Source organism: Pseudophryne corroboree, unplaced genomic scaffold, assembly GCF_028390025.1.
Source record: "Pseudophryne corroboree isolate aPseCor3 unplaced genomic scaffold, aPseCor3.hap2 scaffold_2021, whole genome shotgun sequence".
Taxonomy (NCBI): Eukaryota; Metazoa; Chordata; class Amphibia; order Anura; family Myobatrachidae; genus Pseudophryne; species Pseudophryne corroboree.
Window position 1 is genome coordinate 36,519 of NW_026968662.1, and position 20,171 is coordinate 56,689.

Below are 20,171 nucleotides of genomic sequence, written 5' to 3' on the forward strand. Positions count from 1 at the left end.
TATACAGAAGTGCAATATCTTGAGACCTATATTCTGGTTGCTATTTGCAGTGTATAGCATGTTTCTGCACATATATAAGGATAGAACAGCAGAGTTATTCAGGGTTACAGGATGTGAGGGGATGGAGTAAGGTTAGGAATAAGTGTTTGGTAACCAGAAGTGCAATATCTTGAGACCTATATTCTGGTTGCTATGTGCAGTTTATAGCATGTTTCTGCACATATATAAGGATAGAACAGCAGAGTTATTCAGGGTTACAGGATGTGAGGGGATGGAGCAAGGTTAGGACTTAGTGTTTGGTAACCAGAAGTGCAATATCTTGAGACCTATATTCTGGTTGCTATTTGCAGTTTATAGCATGTTTCTGCACATATATAAGGATAGAACAGCAGAGTTATTCAGGGTTACAGGATGTGAGGGGATGGAGTAAGGTTAGGACTTAGTGTTTGGTATCCAGAAGTGCAATATCTTGAGACCTATATTCTGGTTGCTATTTGCAGTGTATAGCATGTTTCTGCACATATATAAGGATAGAACAGCAGAGTTATTCAGGGTTACAGGATGTGAGGGGATGGAGTAAGGTTAGGACTTAGTGTTTGGTAACCAGAAGTGCAATATCTTGAGACCTATATTCTGGTTGCTATGTGCAGTTTATAGCATGTTTCTGCACATATATAAGGATAGAACAGCAGAGTTATTCAGGGATACAGGATGTGAGGGGATGGAGTAAGGTTAGGAATAAGTGTTTGGTAACCAGAAGTGCAATATCTTGAGACCTATATTCTGGTTGCTATTTGCAGTTTATAGCATGTTTCTGCACATATATAAGGATAGAACAGCAGAGTTATTCAGGGTTACAGGATGTGAGGGGATGGAGTAAGGTTAGGACTTAGTGCTTGGTATCCAGAAGTGCAATATCTTGAGACCTATATTCTGGTTGCTATTTGCAGTTTATAGCATGTTTCTGCACATATATAAGGATAGAACAGCAGAGTTATTCAGGGTTACAGGATGTGAGGGGATGGAGTAAGGTTAGGACTTAGTGTTTGGTATCCAGAAGTGCAATATCTTGAGACCTATATTCTGGTTGCTATTTGCAGTGTATAGCATGTTTCTGCACATATATAAGGATAGAACAGCAGAGTTATTCAGGGTTACAGGATGTGAGGGGATGGAGTAAGGTTAGGACTTAGTGTTTGGTAACCAGAAGTGCAATATCTTGAGACCTATATTCTGGTTGCTATGTGCAGTTTATAGCATGTTTCTGCACATATATAAGGATAGAACAGCAGAGTTATTCAGGGATACAGGATGTGAGGGGATGGAGTAAGGTTAGGAATAAGTGTTTGGTAACCAGAAGTGCAATATCTTGAGACCTATATTCTGGTTGCTATTTGCAGTTTATAGCATGTTTCTGCACATATATAAGGATAGAACAGCAGAGTTATTCAGGGTTACAGGATGTGAGGGGATGGAGTAAGGTTAGGACTTAGTGCTTGGTATCCAGAAGTGCAATATCTTGAGACCTATATTCTGGTTGCTATTTGCAGTTTATAGCATGTTTCTGCACATATATAAGGATAGAACAGCAGAGTTATTCAGGGTTACAGGATGTGAGGGGATGGAGTAAGGTTAGGACTTAGTGTTTGGTAACCAGAAGTGCAATATCTTGAGATCTATATTCTGGTTGCTATTTGCAGTGTATAGCATGTTTCTGCACATATATAAGGATAGAACAGCAGAGTTATTCAGGGATACAGGATGTGAGGGGATGGAGTAAGGTTAGGACTTAGTGTTTGGTATCCAGAAGTGCAATATCTTGAGACCTATATTCTGGTTGCTATTTGCAGTGTATAGCATGTTTCTGCACATATATAAGGATAGAACAGCAGAGTTATTCAGGGTTACAGGATGTGAGGGGATGGAGTAAGGTTAGGACTTAGTGTTTGGTAACCAGAAGTGCAATATCTTGAGACCTATATTCTGGTTGCTATGTGCAGTTTATAGCATGTTTCTGCACATATATAAGGATAGAACAGCAGAGTTATTCAGGGTTACAGGATGTGAGGGGATGGAGTAAGGTTAGGACTTAGTGTTTGGTATCCAGAAGTGCAATATCTTGAGACCTATATTCTGGTTGCTATTTGCAGTGTATAGCATGTTTCTGCACATATATAAGGATAGAACAGCAGAGTTATTCAGGGTTACAGGATGTGAGGGGATGGAATAAGGTTAGGAATAAGTGTTTGGTAACCAGAAGTGCAATATCTTGAGACCTATATTCTGGTTGCTATGTGCAGTTTATAGCATGTTTCTGCACATATATAAGGATAGAACAGCAGAGTTATTCAGGGTTACAGGATGTGAGGGGATGGAGTAAGGTTAGGACTTAGTGTTTGGTATCTAGAAGTGCAATATCTTGAGACCTATATTCTGGTTGCTATGTGCAGTTTATAGCATGTTTCTGCACATATATAAGGATAGAACAGCAGAGTTATTCAGGGTTACAGGATGTGAGGGGATGGAGTAAGGTTAGGAATAAGTGTTTGGTAACCAGAAGTGCAATATCTTGAGACCTATATTCTGGTTGCTATGTGCAGTTTATAGCATGTTTCTGCACATATATAAGGATAGAACAGCAGAGTTATTCAGGGTTACAGGATGTGAGGGGATGGAGTAAGGTTAGGACTTAGTGTTTGGTATCTAGAAGTACAATATCTTGAGACCTATATTCTGGTTGCTATGTGCAGTTTATAGCATGTTTCTGCACATATATAAGGATAGAACAGCAGAGTTATTCAGGGTTACAGGATGTGAGGAGATGGAATAAGGTTAGGAATAAGTGTTTGGTAACCAGAAGTGCAATATCTTGAGACCTATATTCTGGTTGCTATGTGCAGTTTATAGCATGTTTCTGCACATATATAAGGATAGAACAGCAGAGTTATTCAGGGTTACAGGATGTGAGGGGATGGAGTAAGGTTAGGAATAAGTGTTTGGTAACCAGAAGTGCAATATCTTGAGACCTATATTCTGGTTGCTATGTGCAGTTTATAGCATGTTTCTGCACATATATAAGGATAGAACAGCAGAGTTATTCAGGGTTACAGGATGTGAGGGGATGGAGTAAGGTTAGGACTTAGTGTTTGGTAACCAGAAGTGCAGTATCTTGAGACCTATATTCTGGTTGCTATGTGCAGTATATAGCATGTTTCTGTACATATATAAGGATAGAATAACAGAGTCATTCAGGGTTACAGGATGTGAGGGGATGGAGTAAGGTTAGGACTTAGTGTTTGGTAACCAGAAGTGCAATATCTTGAGACCTATATTCTGGTTGCTATTTGCAGTTTATAGCATGTTTCTGCACATATATAAGGATAGAACAGCAGAGTTATTCAGGGTTACAGGATGTGAGGGGATGGAGCAAGGTTAGGACTTAGTGTTTGGTATCTAGAAGTGCAATATCTTGAGACCTATATTCTGGTTGCTATTTGCAGTTTATAGCATGTTTCTGCACATATATAAGGATAGAACAGCAGAGTTATTCAGGGTTACAGGATGTGAGGGGATGGAGTAAGGTTAGGACTTAGTGTTTGGTAACCAGAAGTGCAGTATCTTGAGACCTATATTCTGGTTGCTATTTGCAGTTTATAGCATGTTTCTGTACATATATAAGGATAGAATAACAGAGTCATTCAGGGTTACAGGATGTGAGGGGATGGAGTAAGGTTAGGACTTAGTGTTTGGTAACCAGAAGTGCAATATCTTGAGACCTATATTCTGGTTGCTATTTGCAGTTTATAGCATGTTTCTGCACATATATAAGGATAGAACAGCAGAGTTATTCAGGGTTACAGGATGTGAGGGGATGGAGCAAGGTTAGGACTTAGTGTTTAGTATCCAGAAGTGCAATATCTTGAGACCTATATTCTGGTTGCTATTTGCAGTGTATAGCATGTTTCTGCACATATATAAGGATAGAACAGCAGAGTTATTCAGGGTTACAGGATGTGAGGGGATGGAGCAAGGTTAGGACTTAGTGTTTGGTATCCAGAAGTGCAATATCTTGAGACCTATATTCTGGTTGCTATGTGCAGTTTATAGCATGTTTCTGCACATATATAAGGATAGAACAGCAGAGTTATTCAGGGTTACAGGATGTGAGGGGATGGAGTAAGGTTAGGAATAAGTGTTTGGTAACCAGAAGTGCAATATCTTGAGACCTATATTCTGGTTGCTATGTGCAGTATATAGCATGTTTCTGCACATATATAAGGATAGAACAGCAGAGTTATTCAGGGATACAGGATGTGAGGGGATGGAGTAAGGTTAGGAATAAGTGTTTGGTAACCAGAAGTGCAATATCTTGAGACCTATATTCTGGTTGCTATGTGCAGTTTATAGCATGTTTCTGCACATATATAAGGATAGAACAGCAGAGTTATTCAGGGTTACAGGATGTGAGGGGATGGAGTAAGGTTAGGACTTAGTGTTTGGTAACCAGAAGTGCAGTATCTTGAGACCTATATTCTGGTTGCTATGTGCAGTATATAGCATGTTTCTGCACATATATAGTGATAGAACAGCAGAGTTATTCAGGGATACAGGATGTGAGGGGATGGAGTAAGGTTAGGAATAAGTGTTTGGTAACCAGAAGTGCAATATCTTGAGACCTATATTCTGGTTGCTATTTGCAGTGTATAGCATGTTTCTGCACATATATAAGGATAGAACAGCAGAGTTATTCAGGGTTACAGGATGTGAGGGGATGGAGTAAGGTTAGGACTTAGTGCTTGGTATCCAGAAGTGCAATATCTTGAGACCTATATTCTGGTTGCTATTTGCAGTTTATAGCATGTTTCTGCACATATATAAGGATAGAACAGCAGAGTTATTCAGGGTTACAGGATGTGAGGGGATGGAGCAAGGTTAGGATTTAGTGTTTGGTATCTAGAAGTGCAATATCTTGACACCTATACTCTGGTTGCTATTTGCAGTGTATAACATGTTTCTGCACATATATAAGGATAGAACAGCAGAGTTATTCAGGGTTACAGGATGTGAGGGGATGGAGTAAGGTTAGGACTTAGTGCTTGGTATCCAGAAGTGCAATATCTTGAGACCTATATTCTGGTTGCTATGTGCAGTGTATAGCATGTTTCTGCACATATATAAGGATAGAACAGCAGAGTTATTCAGGGTTACAGGATGTGAGGGGATGGAGTAAGGTTAGGACTTAGTGTTTGGTAACCAGAAGTGCAATATCTTGAGACCTATATTCTGGTTGCTATTTGCAGTGTATAGCATGTTTCTGCACATATATAAGGATAGAACAGCAGAGTTATTCAGGGTTACAGGATGTGAGGGGATGGAGTAAGGTTAGGACTTAGTGTTTGGTATCCAGAAGTGCAATATCTTGAGACCTATATTCTGGTTGCTATTTGCAGTGTATAGCATGTTTCTGCACATATATAAGGATAGAACAGCAGAGTTATTCAGGGTTACAGGATGTGAGAGGATGGAGTAAGGTTAGGACTTAGTGTTTGGTAACCAGAAGTGCAGTATCTTGAGACCTATATTCTGGTTGCTATTTGCAGTTTATAGCATGTTTCTGCACATATATAAGGATAGAACAGCAGAGTTATTCAGGGTTACAGGATGTGAGGGGATGGAGTAAGGTTAGGACTTAGTGTTTGGTAACCAGAAGTGCAATATCTTGAGACCTATATTCTGGTTGCTATGTGCAGTTTATAGCATGTTTCTGCACATATATAAGGATAGATCAGCAGAGTTATTCAGGGTTACAGGATGTGAGGAGATGGAGTAAGGTAAGGACTTAGTGTTTGGTATCCAGAAGTGCCATATCTTGAGACCTATATTCTGGTTACTATTTGCAGTGTATAGCATGTTTCTGCACATATATAAGGATAGAACAGCAGAGTTATTCAGGGTTACAGGATGTGAGGGGATGGAGTAAGGTTAGGACTTAGTGTTTGGTAACCAGAAGTGCAATATCTTGAGACCTATATTCTGGTTGCTATGTGCAGTTTATAGCATGTTTCTGCACATATATAAGGATAGAACAGCAGAGTTATTCAGGGTTACAGGATGTGAGGGGATGGAGTAAGGTTAGGACTTAGTGTTTGGTATACAGAAGTGCAATATCTTGAGACCTATATTCTGGTTGCTATGTGCAGTTTATAGCATGTTTCTGCACATATATAAGGATAGAACAGCAGAGTTATTCAGGGTTACAGGATGTGAGGGGATGGAGTAAGGTTAGGAATAAGTGTTTGGTAACCAGAAGTGCAATATCTTGAGACCTATATTCTGGTTGCTATTTGCAGTATATAGCATGTTTCTGCACATATATAAGGATAGAACAGCAGAGTTATTCAGGGTTACAGGATGTGAGGGGATGGAGCAAGGTTAGGACTTAGTGTTTGGTAACCAGAAGTGCAATATCTTGAGACCTATATTCTGGTTGCTATTTGCAGTTTATAGCATGTTTCTGCACATATATAAGGATAGAACAGCAGAGTTATTCAGGGTTACAGGATGTGAGGGGATGGAGTAAGGTTAGGACTTAGTGTTTGGTATCCAGAAGTGCAATATCTTGAGACCTATATTCTGGTTGCTATTTGCAGTTTATAGCATGTTTCTGCACATATATAAGGATAGAACAGCAGAGTTATTCAGGGTTACAGGATGTGAGGGGATGGAGTAAGGTTAGGACTTAGTGCTTGGTATCCAGAAGTGCAATATCTTGAGACCTATATTCTGGTTGCTATTTGCAGTTTATAGCATGTTTCTGCACATATATAAGGATAGAACAGCAGAGTTATTCAGGGTTACAGGATGTGAGGGGATGGAGTAAGGTTAGGACTTAGTGCTTGGTATCCAGAAGTGCAATATCTTGAGACCTATATTCTGGTTGCTATGTGCAGTGTATAGCATGTTTCTGCACATATATAAGGATAGAACAGCAGAGTTATTCAGGGTTACAGGATGTGAGGGGATGGAGTAAGGTTAGGACTTAGTGTTTGGTAACCAGAAGTGCAATATCTTGAGACCTATATTCTGGTTGCTATTTGCAGTTTATAGCATGTTTCTGCACATATATAAGGATAGAACAGCAGAGTTATTCAGGGTTACATGATGTGAGGGGATGGAGCAAGGTTAGGATTTAGTGTTTGGTAACCAGAAGTGCAATATCTTGAGACCTATATTCTGGTTGCTATTTGCAGTGTATAGCATGTTTCTGCACATATATAAGGATAGAACAGCAGAGTTATTCAGGGTTACAGGATGTGAGGGGATGGAGTAAGGTTAGGACTTAGTGTTTGGTATCCAGAAGTGCAATATCTTGAGACCTATATTCTGGTTGCTATTTGCAGTTTATAGCATGTTTCTGCACATATATAAGGATAGAACAGCAGAGTTATTCAGGGTTACAGGATGTGAGGGGATGGAGTAAGGTTAGGACTTAGTGTTTGGTATCCAGAAGTGCAGTATCTTGAGACCTATATTCTGGTTGCTATTTGCAGTGTATAGCATGTTTCTGCACATATATAAGGATAGAACAGCAGAGTTATTCAGGGTTACAGGATGTGAGGGGATGGAGTAAGGTTAGGATTTAGTGCTTGGTATCCAGAAGTGCAATATCTTGAGACCTATATTCTGGTTGCTATGTGCAGTATATAGCATGTTTCTGCACATATATAAGGATAGAACAGCAGAGTTATTCAGGGATACAGGATGTGAGGGGATGGAGTAAGGTTAGGACTTAGTGTTTGGTATCCAGAAGTGCAATATCTTGAGACCTATATTCTGGTTGCTATGTGCAGTATATAGCATGTTTCTGCACATATATAAGGATAGAACAGCAGAGTTATTCAGGGTTACAGGATGTGAGGGGATGGAGTAAGGTTAGGACTTAGTGTTTGGTAACCAGAAGTGCAATATCTTGAGACCTATATTCTGGTTGCTATGTGCAGTTTATAGCATGTTTCTGCACATATATAAGGATAGAACAGCAGAGTTATTCAGGGTTACAGGATGTGAGGGGATGGAGTAAGGTTAGGACTTAGTGTTTGGTAACCAGAAGTGCAATATCTTGAGACCTATATTCTGGTTGCTATGTGCAGTTTATAGCATGTTTCTGCACATATATAAGGATAGAACAGCAGAGTTATTCAGGGTTACAGGATGTGAGGGGATGGAGTAAGGTTAGGACTTAGTGTTTGGTAACCAGAAGTGCAATATCTTGAGACCTATATTCTGGTTGCTATGTGCAGTTTCTAGCATATTTCTGCACATATATAAGGATAGAACAGCAGAGTTATTCAGGGTTACAGGATGTGAGGGGATGGAGTAAGGTTAGGACTTAGTGTTTGGTAACCAGAAGTGCAATATCTTGAGACCTATATTCTGGTTGCTATGTGCAGTTTATAGCATGTTTCTGAACATATATAAGGATAGAACAGCAGAGTTATTCAGGGTTACAGGATGTGAGGGGATGGAGTAAGGTTAGGACTTAGTGTTTGGTATCCAGAAGTGTAATATCTTGAGACCTATATTCTGGTTGCTATGTGCAGTTTATAGCATGTTTCTGCACATATATAAGGATAGAACAGCAGAGTTATTCAGGGTTACAGGATGTGAGTGGATGGAGCAAGGTTAGGACTTAGTGTTTGGTAACCAGAAGTGCAATATCTTGAGACCTATATTCTGGTTGCTATTTGCAGGTTATAGCATGTTTCTGCACATATATAAGGATAGAACAGCAGAGTTATTCAGGGTTACAGGATGTGAGGGGATGGAGTAAGGTTAGGACTTAGTGCTTGGTAACCAGAAGTGCAATATCTTGAGACCTATATTCTGGTTGCTATGTGCAGTTTATAGCATGTTTCTGCACATATATAAGGATAGAACAGCAGAGTTATTCAGGGTTACAGGATGTGAGGGGATGGAGTAAGGTTAGGACTTAGTGTTTGGTAACCAGAAGTGCAATATCTTGAGACCTATATTCTGGTTGCTATTTGCAGGTTATAGCATGTTTCTGCACATATATAAGGATAGAACAGCAGAGTTATTCAGGGTTACAGGATGTGAGGGGATGGAGTAAGGTTAGGACTTAGTGCTTGGTAACCAGAAGTGCAATATCTTGAGACCTATATTCTGGTTGCTATGTGCAGTTTATAGCATGTTTCTGCACATATATAAGGATAGAACAGCAGAGTTATTCAGGGTTACAGGATGTGAGGGGATGGAGTAAGGTTAGGACTTAGTGTTTGGTATACAGAAGTGCAATATCTGGAGACCTATATTCTGGTTGCTATGTGCAGTTTATAGCATGTTTCTGCACATATATAAGGATAGAACAGCAGAGTTATTCAGGGTTACAGGATGGGAGGGGATGGAGTAAGGTTAGGACTTAGTGTTTGGTATCCAGAAGTGCAATATCTTGAGACCTATATTCTGGTTGCTATTTGCAGTTTATAGCATGTTTCTGTACATATATAAGGATAGAACAGCAGAGTTATTCAGGGTTACAGGATGTGAGGGGACGGAGTAAGGTTAGGACTTAGTGTTTGGTAACCAGAAGTGCAATATCTTGAGACCTATATTCTGGTTGCTATGTGCAGTATATAGCATGTTTCTGCACATATATAAGGATAGAACAGCAGAGTTATTCAGGAATACAGGATGTGAGGGGATGGAGTAAGGTTAGGACTTAGTGTTTGGTATCCAGAAGTGCAATATCTTGAGACCTATATTCTGGTTGCTATGTGCAGTGTATAGCATGTTTCTGCACATATATAAGGATAGAACAGCAGAGTTATTCAGGGTTACAGGATGTGAGGGGATGGAGTAAGGTTAGGACTTAGTGTTTGGTAACCAGAAGTGCAATATCTTGAGACCTATATTCTGGTTGCTATTTGCAGTTTATAGCATGTTTCTGCACATATATAAGGATAGAACAGCAGAGTTATTCAGGGTTACAGGATGTGAGGGGATGGAGTAAGGTTAGGACTTAGTGTTTGGTAACCAGAAGTGCAATATCTTGAGACATATATTCTGGTTGCTATGTGCAGTTTATAGCATGTTTCTGCACATATATAAGGATAGAACAGCAGAGTTATTCAGGGTTACAGGATGTGAGGGGATGGAGTAAGGTTAGGACTTAGTGTTTGGTATCCAGAAGTGCAATATCTTGAGACATATATTCTGGTTGCTATGTGCAGTATATAGCATGTTTCTGCACATATATAAGGATAGAACAGCAGAGTTATTCAGGGTTACAGGATGTGAGGGGATGGAGTAAGGTTAGGACTTCGTGTTTGGTATCCAGAAGTGCAATATCTTGAGACATATATTCTGGTTGCTATGTGCAGTATATAGCATGTTTCTGCACATATATAAGGATAGAACAGCAGAGTTATTCAGGGTTACAGGATGGGAGAGGATGGAGTAAGGTTAGGACTTAGTGGGGTATATGCAATAGCGGGCGAATTTCTGAAAAAGTCGAATTCCGGAACGTTTTCGCCTCAAAAAATCAATTCGCCTATGCAGTGCAGTACTTTATCGCAAAAAAAACGGACCTTCAAAATTCGACTTTTGTCAATTCGACTTTTTCCGCATTCGACTTTTCTGCAATGGTACAGATGCTGCAATTCGCCTCAAGCATATTCAATTCAAGTTTGGAAATTCGCCTGCAGTACTTTTCGACCGCAAATTCGCCTATTTTAGTCCGCCTCAGTTGACTGGCGGGTTCTCAAAAAAAATTTTTAGAACATCATTTTTTGGGATATTTGAGGATTGCTAGTAGCATATCTATTTATATTTGAAAGGATTATCTACTTGGTTTGTCTTTTTATGACTCACAAGTATTATTTAATTGATTTTTTAAAGGATTATTTTTTTCTTCAATCTCCTGAGGGAAATTTACCCATGATTCCACAGTTTTACCCAGGATACACTTCTGCAAAGCCCCTCCTATCTCCTCACTCCTGGGTTTGAGACTACAGGGAGAGGAGCCATTACAGTCAACTCTCTTGTGGAATCGTTTTTTTAGGAAAATCCCTGCGTTTTAAAACACATTCCTATTTTTGTACTGACTACAATGATGGAGCCTTTTTCTGACCAGATTGTGGTGTTCATGCTGGCTGCAAGCTTGATGGAGGAAGAAAGTGCAGATGAACATCAGGATCCAGGTCAGCAAATGTCTGCATTGGGTGAGCCAGTATTGCGGGTTTCATTTCCACGTCCACGCCAGTATCGCACTAGGCGTGAACTGGAGGATCTCAGCGAGTTCGAGGTGATACAAAATTATCGCTTATCGACTCGCGACATATATTCGCTGTACGCTCTGTTGGAGGCCGACTTGGAACCTCGGGCACGGTCAAATCGTGCAATCAGCGGTTTCAGAAACTGCTGGGGACGTTACATTTTTTGGCGTCAGGCACATTCCAGCCTACACTGTCTCAAACATGCGGTTTTTCTCAGTCGACTCTGTCGCGCTGTATAACCCAAGTCATTAGGGCTTTCCGCAAATTGACGATCCAGTACATCACATTTCCAGAGACGGACAGCGAATGTCGTGAGATCAAATTAGGCTTTTTCAACAAATACAAATTTCCCAATGTGCTGGGCGCGATTGACTGTACCCACGTGCAGATCAGACCGCCACGAAATTCAGAGGAATGTTTTCGGAATCGAAAACAGTTCCATTCCCTGAACGTGCAGGCGGTCTGTGATGTAAACATGAGATTTTTGAACATTTTTGTGGGATTTCCTGGATCATCTCACGACTCCTTCATCCTAAGCCAGTCATCGCTGTTTGACAAGTTCGAAACAGGAAACATGCCTGGTGGCTGGCTGTTAGGTATGTATTTTCATTTTTTTATTATTTTATTATTTTTTTTATTATTTTTTACAAGTACCTAACATTTTTTTTATATTTTCTATAGGCGATGCGGGTTATCCAAACAAACCGTGGCTGTTGACCCCATTGTCTAATCCTGTTGGTAGAGCAGAAAAACGTTACCAAGAGAAACACATTGCATCGAGGGGAATAATTGAGCGTGCCTTCGGTGTACTTAAAAGCCGGTTTCGATGTTTAGACACTTCCGGCGGTGCTCTTTTGTACTCACCGTCGAAGGTTTGCGGCATGGTAAATGCATGTTGTATTTTACACAACATATGTGTCGCAAACCGTTTGCCGGTGACTCTTCGTCGTAGTGCTTTCCTACGCGGGAACCGTTCTTCTGCTCTACCGGTGGGTATGGACGAAGGAGAGGATTCCCGGCGGACATTGATCCAAAAAATTTTTTCAGTTGCCTGTGAGTATACTGACAACATTTGTATTATCGTGTAAACTGACATTGGATTTTTTTTAAAAAAAATTCTTCATTTATCTATTACAGAGTTTTACATCCTGTTGATGTGTATCCCCAGGCCGTGTATATACAGTTCGTTCCCCCCTGTTTTATCCTGTTGGTTTACCGCAAATATTTGACCCTTTTATCCAACTCTACCATGGGCGACCTACTGGTGATGTGGACCTGACCCTCCTCCATGTAGCAGACAACCCCCCTCAGGTGAGATGTATTGCCCAAAACTCCCTTGTCCCAAATCACCCCGACATGTCCAAAGTGCAGCACTCCGGCATTTGCAAGACTGCACATCCAAACATTCCCTCCTGATACACCAATGCTGGATCAGGGAATGTTTGGATGTGTAGTGACGCAAGTGATGGAGGGTTGCATTTGGGCCCACTGTTCCCCGCTTGTGTTGTGTGGACTGTTGTATGTACCTCTTTTTCCCAGTCCCAGGGTGACACTATCCCCCATATCTGGAAGCTCAAACTGTTCTCTTCCACAGGTCCTGCGGTGTATCTTCCCAAGTGGCGTGGATGTGAGGAGACAGTTCCCCTGATGTTCCCTGGGCAATCTACTTACGTACAATTAAATTGCATTACAAATTTTAATAAAAACCACAGGAAACTTCTATTTTTAAAAGTTTATTGAAGAAAAATGTTATTTTTTAATAAAGTTTGAAAGTTATTTAAAACAAAAAAGTAGTTTGTTCTTCTTTACATTCTTTTCTTGTGTATATAGATATCTGTGGGGAAAAGAAAAAAACGTATATTAAAGTAAAGACACACTAAATTCATGTTCATTTCTTTTCAATGAAAATTTGTGGAACAACACAGCCCAGCATGACCCATTGCTGGACGGTGTTGTTCTACAACGGCATGCGGTTCAAAGTGAAAGAGTGGCGTCAGTGGTCAGCACTTTGACACGCTAACATTTGTGGAACAACACAGCCCAGCATGACCTATTGCTGGACGGTGTTGTTCTACAAAGGCATGCGGTTCAAAGTGAAAGAGTGGCGTCAGTGGTCAGCACTTTGACACGCTAACATTTGTGGAACAACACAGCCCAGCATGACCTATTGCTGGACGGTGTTGTTCTACAAAGGCATGCGGTTCAAAGTGAAAGAGTGGCGTCAGTGGTCAGCACTTTGACACGCTAACATTTGTGGAACAACACAGCCCAGCATGACCTATTGCTGGACGGTGTTGTTCTACAAAGGCATGCGGTTCAAAGTGAAAGAGTGGCGTCAGTGGTCAGCACTTTGACACGCTAACATTTGTGGAACAACACAGACCAGCATGACCTATTGCTGGACGGTGTTGTTCTACAAAGGCATGCGGTTCTAAGTGAAAGAGTGGCGTCAGTGGTCAGCACTTTGACACGCTAACATTTGTGGACAACACAGCCCAGCATGACCTATTGCTGGACGGTGTTGTTCTACAAAGGCATGCGGTTCAAAGTGAAAGAGTGGCGTCAGTGGTCAGCACTTTGACACGCTAACATTTGTGGAACAACACAGCCCAGCATGACCTATTGCTGGACGGTGTTGTTCTACAAAGGCATGCGGTTCAAAGTTTCTTGAATGAAACATGGTTCTACTCACCTTGGTACGCACAACACGAACTTATGCCGTCCACTTCATTTTTCCCCACCAATCCTATGAATAAGTCAAAAACACAGACTAGTGAATAGTAAATTCACACAATGAAAGCCTACTGTACACCATTACAAAAAGGATTTTTGGAAGAAAAAAGTGGTATCAGAATAGCTCTTTGGCCCATCATACATGTAGCCACAAGGAGCTTTCATCCGTTACCACACGCGCCCGCATACATGCCCGCGCATGTATGCCTACACAAAGCTCCTTGGTAGTACCCGGTCACGGGTGGGGAAGGCCAACAAAGAAAAAACAATAGTAAGAAAAACAACAAACTAATGGGAGGGGAAGAAAGGGATACATGAAAAACATTTAAAAGTAAATAAAACAATACGACCGGGTTTATGGTGGAAGTCTGTCCGGATTATCTTCTTCCCCCTGATAGGGCGTGGATGTCCTGGGAGGCTGGGGAGTATGTCGACTGGCCCTCGGTGCCCATGCTGCTGAAGATTGTGCGGCTGGTGGTGGAGGCATCTGGGGGGTGGGGTACATCCCTGTATATCCCTGGTACATCTGTGACTGTCTGTACTGGGATGGGACTTGAGGAAGGGTACGATGCGTCCTTGTGGCTTGCGACGGCGGATATGGTGGATCACCAGCGTGTTGATCAACTGGTACTGGGAGCTTATCATAGATCATCTACAGTGTGGTTGCGATGACCTGTTGGCTGGAAGAGGAGTGTTGATGACTCTCCAACATGTTTTTATTGCTTTCTGCCAGACATGAGCTGTTTTCCACGAGCTTGACCATGGATTCGGACAGAATGTTAAGTACGTTCATATTCTCCCTATGATCTTGAATTATGATCTGTAGTATTGTGGCCGTGCTGTCGGAAAAAGTCTTCTGCAGTTCAAGCAGACTGTTTGACATTTTCTCCATTGTCCTCTCAATGTTGTCCAGTCTGCTTCCCACGACATTTGTGTATGTATCCTGGCGTGTCCCAATCTCTGATGCCAGGGTGTGAACCCTCTGAACAGTTGAGGGATTCTGCCCTTCCTGGATGTCTGCCACCACTTGCATTTGGGCAGCTAAAAAGAAAATTAGACAATATTATACACATTCATCATACATTTTTTTGAAGGCTCACTATTCAATTTACTCACGCAGGGATGTAGTAACTGGAGCCTCCTGCACTTCCACCTCGTCATCCTCTGACGACTCCTGTAGGAGATCCGGCCTGAAGTAGGAACCAATCCCCGAAGCTAGTCCGCTGCTGGTTCGTGGCACCACTGTTTGCAAAATAATCTTTTTGGGAAAGTTAATAAACTTTACACAACTGCTGACCCCCCCCCCCCCCCCCCCCCCACAAAAAAAAATACAAACCTTCTCCATCCTGTGATGCCGCTGCTCCAGGAGCTCCACTGGTCCTCGTTTCGGAAGACTTTTCAAGGGTCTGGCTGGATACGTCTGCACGGCTGTCCTCAAACCCAAGAAAAGTTTTGTCTGTTAACCCTGTAGACTCAAACAGATCGGGTGATGGGTCCACAAGGGTTGTGTCTTGAGGCTCTTCAGTCACAGTCCCAGAGCTCCTGGAGAGACGACGGTCTGGTGATGGCCTGCGCGCAGGAGCTGTAGTTTGGCGCCCATCTTGTGGTGTGGTCGCCGACGGTGTCTGGCGCACAGGTGATAGTCTGTGCGCTGACGTCGTCTGGTGCACAGGTGACCAACTGCGCGATGACGAACTGTGGCGCACAGGTGACGATCTGTGTGATCGCGATGCTTGCGGCGCAGTTGATGGTCCGCGCGCTGCTGCCGATGCCTGCTGCACAGGTGACGGTCCGTGCGCTGGCGATGTCCTGTGCGCAGGTGATGTCCTCTGGGCAGGTCTGTCTGAAAAAAAAAAAAGCACATTAGCACATACAAAAATTTTAAAGGGAAGTACAGCTCATGTGAATGTATTCTTACCATCAGACCTCCTTTGGACGGCTGGTCTCCCGCCTTCCTCCGTCTTCTGGGCGGTTCTTCCTCCTGGGGAAAGCCGGCAGGACGGCTGGAGTCCACACCTCCGCGAACTCCTTCGACCATGGCAGGGTTCATGCGCCTTCTAATAACGTTCTCCCAGGGTAGCCACTTCAGATTGAGAGCCGGGCCACCTCCCGTAGCTGTCTCATGTCGGCGCTGAATCCCCATCTTCTTCTTGGTCTGTCTGCGGCAATCACTGTACCGCTTCAAGCAATTTCTGGTGCTCCGGCGGTTTCCAGATATTGCAGTGACTTGACTGGCGATGGATTCCCAGATGTTCCGCTTTACCTTAGCTGCTGTGGTCTGTGCCCTTAGTCCATACAAAACGTCGTAGGACCTGTCGACGCAATCCACTAGGGTACAGTTTTCCGCCTCAGTGTATCTGGGTCCACGCGGCTTTTTCTGTCCTGCATCTTCACCAGAGGCTTCCTCCTCCGACTGCTCCTCTGGCTGGCTTCTTGCCTTTAGGGATTAAAAAAAATAATATTTTTTTTTTTAATAGGATCGGTATGTACCTGTGAGTGTCAGTATCCCTGGCATTGCGCACATATTCCAGTAGGTGTGCATGGCATTGCGCAAACTACAGTGGGTAAAGTTTGATGCTATTTGTGTCTGCAGGTGTGGTTAAGTACCTTTCTACTAGGCTTTTTCTTGGACTTCTCATGGGCCCTTGACGACCGCGGCTGGTCACTAGATGCCTGGTCGGTCGTATCCGCCTCCTGGGTTGGCTCCCACTCCTCATTGCTATGCAGGGATAGATCCGAGGGGGTGGGGGAAGGGGCGGATCGGGTCTGCTTGTCCTTTGACATCTCTGTTATAAAATAAAAATACATACATGTATAAATGGCTGCCCCTCACAAAATGGCTGCCCCTCACAAAATGTCGACCTGGCTGTCGACCAAACTTGCTCCAAATCACCCCAAAATGGCCAGAAAGCATCCCAACACACTCAGGAGGCACACCACTGCAAAATTAGGCGGGAAAACACATGTTTGCAAGACAGTCAGCAGCACATGTCGACCTGGCTGTCGACTAAACTTGCTCCAAATCACCCCAAAATGGCCAGAAAGCATCCCAACACACTCAGGAGGCACACCACTGCAAAATTAGGCGGGAAAACACATGTTTGACAAACTGCCGACAGCACATGTCGACCTGGCTGTCGACTAAACTTGCTCCAAATCACCCCAAAATGGCCAGAAAGCATCCCAACACACTCAGGAGGCACACCACTGCAAAATTAGGCGGGAAAACACATGTTTGTAAGACAGTCAGCAGCACATGTCGACCTGGCTGTCGACTAAACTTGCTCCAAATCACCCCAAAATGGCCAGAAAGCATCCCAACACACTCAGGAGGCACACCACTGCAAAATTAGGCGGGAAAACACATGTTTGACAAACTGCCGACAGCACATGTCGACCTGGCTGTCGACTAAACTTGCTCCAAATCACCCCAAAATGGCCAGAAAGCATCCCAACACACTCAGGAGGCACACCACTGCAAAATTAGGCGGGAAAACACATGTTTGCAAGACAGTCAGCAGCACATGTCGACCTGGCTGTCGACTAAACTTGCTCCAAATCACCCCAAAATGGCCAGAAAGCATCCCAACACACTCAGGAGGCACACCACTGCAAAATTAGGCGGGAAAACACATGTTTGCAAGACAGTCAGCAGCACATGTCGACCTGGCTGTCGACTAAACTTGCTCCAAATCACCCCAAAATGGCCAGAAAGCATCCCAACACACTCAGGAGGCACACCACTGCAAAATTAGGCGGGAAAACACATGTTTGCAAGACAGTCAGCAGCACATGTCGACCTGGCTGTCGACTAAACTTGCTCCAAATCACCCCAAAATGGCCAGAAAGCATCCCAACACACTCAGGAGGCACACCACTGCAAAATTAGGCGGGAAAACACATGTTTGACAAACTGCCGACAGCACATGTCGACCTGGCTGTCGACTAAACTTGCTCCAAATCACCCCAAAATGGCCAGAAAGCATCCCAACACACTCAGGAGGTACACCAATGCAAATAGAAGACCCAAAAAAGTCATTTAAAGAATAAAAAAAAAACGTGAAAAACTACCCCAAAACACAAGTCTCCCCCAAAAAATGCAGCAACACAAGCAAGGGGCTATACACATACCTGCACACATGCACACATACACAAACACCCCATGTACACCTCATGGCAACCCCCACTACACAAACACATACATGCAACACCAGACACACATGTGGTACTTACCTACAAATGTAGTAAAAGCTCCTAAAATGGCTCTCCTCCGGGTAACAGGAATCCTCCTGACTGTCCTGGAATAAAGCCTGCTGGGGTGTCCAAACGATATCCACAGCAAACAACCAAATTGCTAGCTCTGCACCTCCTCACACCTCTCTGCAGGTTCACAAAATGGCTGCAGAGCATGCAGCAAACAAGCCCTAATAAAGGGCTGCTTTCGGCGGGAAGGCGAATTCAGTACGCCCACTACTCGCCGATTGGCCGTAATCCGCCTGCGGGAGGGGCAAATCAGTTATACATTGAATATTGTGAATTCAGGGTCCCGGCGACAGGGCTGCGGCTGGCGATAGCGGGCGAATTATACAGGGGCGGATCTAATGACGCGATTCGCCCGCTATTGCATATACCCCTATGTCGGTAGAACAATACGCTCTCTAGGTTTTTAGAACATAGAAGATTCATTCTTAAAAAGTCAACTAAACACTGTGTACCTAGACATGTTTGCTCACTCCATGGAGATGATTGTGGGGTTCTGTCCATACAGGGAGTTGAACATATAAAACAGACATTCCCAGGTGGGGATAGATATAACCTCCTCTGTAAGAGGGAAGTATACTGGATTTGTATACTAGATACTTTGTTCCCTCTAGGTCTCAACGAAAACATTGAGCTGAATAATATATGAATCAATATCTGTATGTTATTCTATTTTATCCTATAGCTTCCTTTTTTTTCTTCTTTCCTCCCCTCTTTTTTTCCCTGGCTGTTTTCTTATCCTTCTGTTAAAAAACTTAGTCTATACATACATATATATCCTTTGAGATATCTATGGAGTATATGATACACATGGGCCCTCATTCCGAGTCGTTCGCTCGTTCTTTTTCATCGCATCGCAATGAAAATCCGCTTAGTACGCATGCGCAATGTTCGCACTGCGACCAGTAGCGGATCTTGCCACGGGCAAGCAGGACTTTTGCCCGGGGCGCCGCCTTCCGGAGGGCGCAGGGCGCCATCCGGAGGGCGCCGCACCAGGGCAAGATCCGCTGCTGCAGGGTGTGCCCCCCGGCCCCCGCTGTCCCCCTGCTGCCGCTGTCCGCTGGGAAGGGAAACTAGACGCGTACGCGTCTAGTTTCCCTTCATAGAGAGGTCCTTTACTGTGCGGTGCGCGATGACGTCATCGCGCACCGCACAGCCAAGGTCCTCTCCACGAAGGGAACTAGACGCTACGAAGTTTCCCTTCGTGGAGAGGAACTTTGATGTGCGGTGCGCGATGACGTCATCGCGCACCGCGCATCATTCCAGTCTGTGCAGGGGGCGTAAATGACCACGCCTCCTGTACGAAGCCGCGCCCCCTGATGCCGCCCGGGGCGCCAGGCGCCCCGGAACCGGCCCTGACTGCGACTGCGCCAAGTTATTTTGCTAAGAAGAAAGTATTTTTACTCACGGCTTTTTCTTCGCTCCGGCGATCGTAGTGTGATTGACAGGAAATGGGTGTTACTGGGCGGAAACACGGCGTTTTATGGGCGTGTGGATAAAAACGCTACCGTTTCCGGAAAAAACGCAGGAGTGGCTGGAGAAACGGGGGAGTGTCTGGGCGAACGCTGGGTGTGTTTATGACGTCAAACCAGGAACGACAAGCACTGAGCTGATCGCACAGGCAGAGTAAGTCTGAAGTTACTCAGAAACTGCAAAGTAGTTTGTAATCGCAATATTGCGAATACATCGGTCGCAATTTTAAGAAGCTAAGATACACTCCCAGTAGGCGTAGGCTTAGCGGCCCTCATTCTGAGTTGATCGCAGCAGCAAGAAAGTTAGCAATTGGGCAAAACCATGTGCACTGCAGGAGGGGTAGATATAACATGTGCAGAGAGAGTTAGATTTGGGTGTGGTGAGTTCAATCTGCAATCTAATTTACAGTGT

General features: G+C 43.5%; 1 protein-coding gene across 1 annotated transcript; it reads right to left on the reverse strand.

The window, feature by feature from the left end:
* Positions 1-15,146: 15,146 nt before the first annotated feature.
* Positions 15,147-18,423, reverse strand: LOC135005441 (uncharacterized). The gene is made up of 5 exons (XM_063951933.1): positions 18,261-18,423; positions 16,635-16,813; positions 15,946-16,464; positions 15,364-15,870; positions 15,147-15,269 (listed from the first exon to the last, which is right to left on the reverse strand). The coding sequence occupies exons 2-4, from the start codon at positions 16,809-16,811 to the stop codon at positions 15,553-15,555; spliced, it is 1,014 nt and encodes a 337-aa protein (XP_063808003.1). The 5' UTR covers positions 16,812-16,813; positions 18,261-18,423; the 3' UTR covers positions 15,147-15,269; positions 15,364-15,552.
* Positions 18,424-20,171: the final 1,748 nt, after the last annotated feature.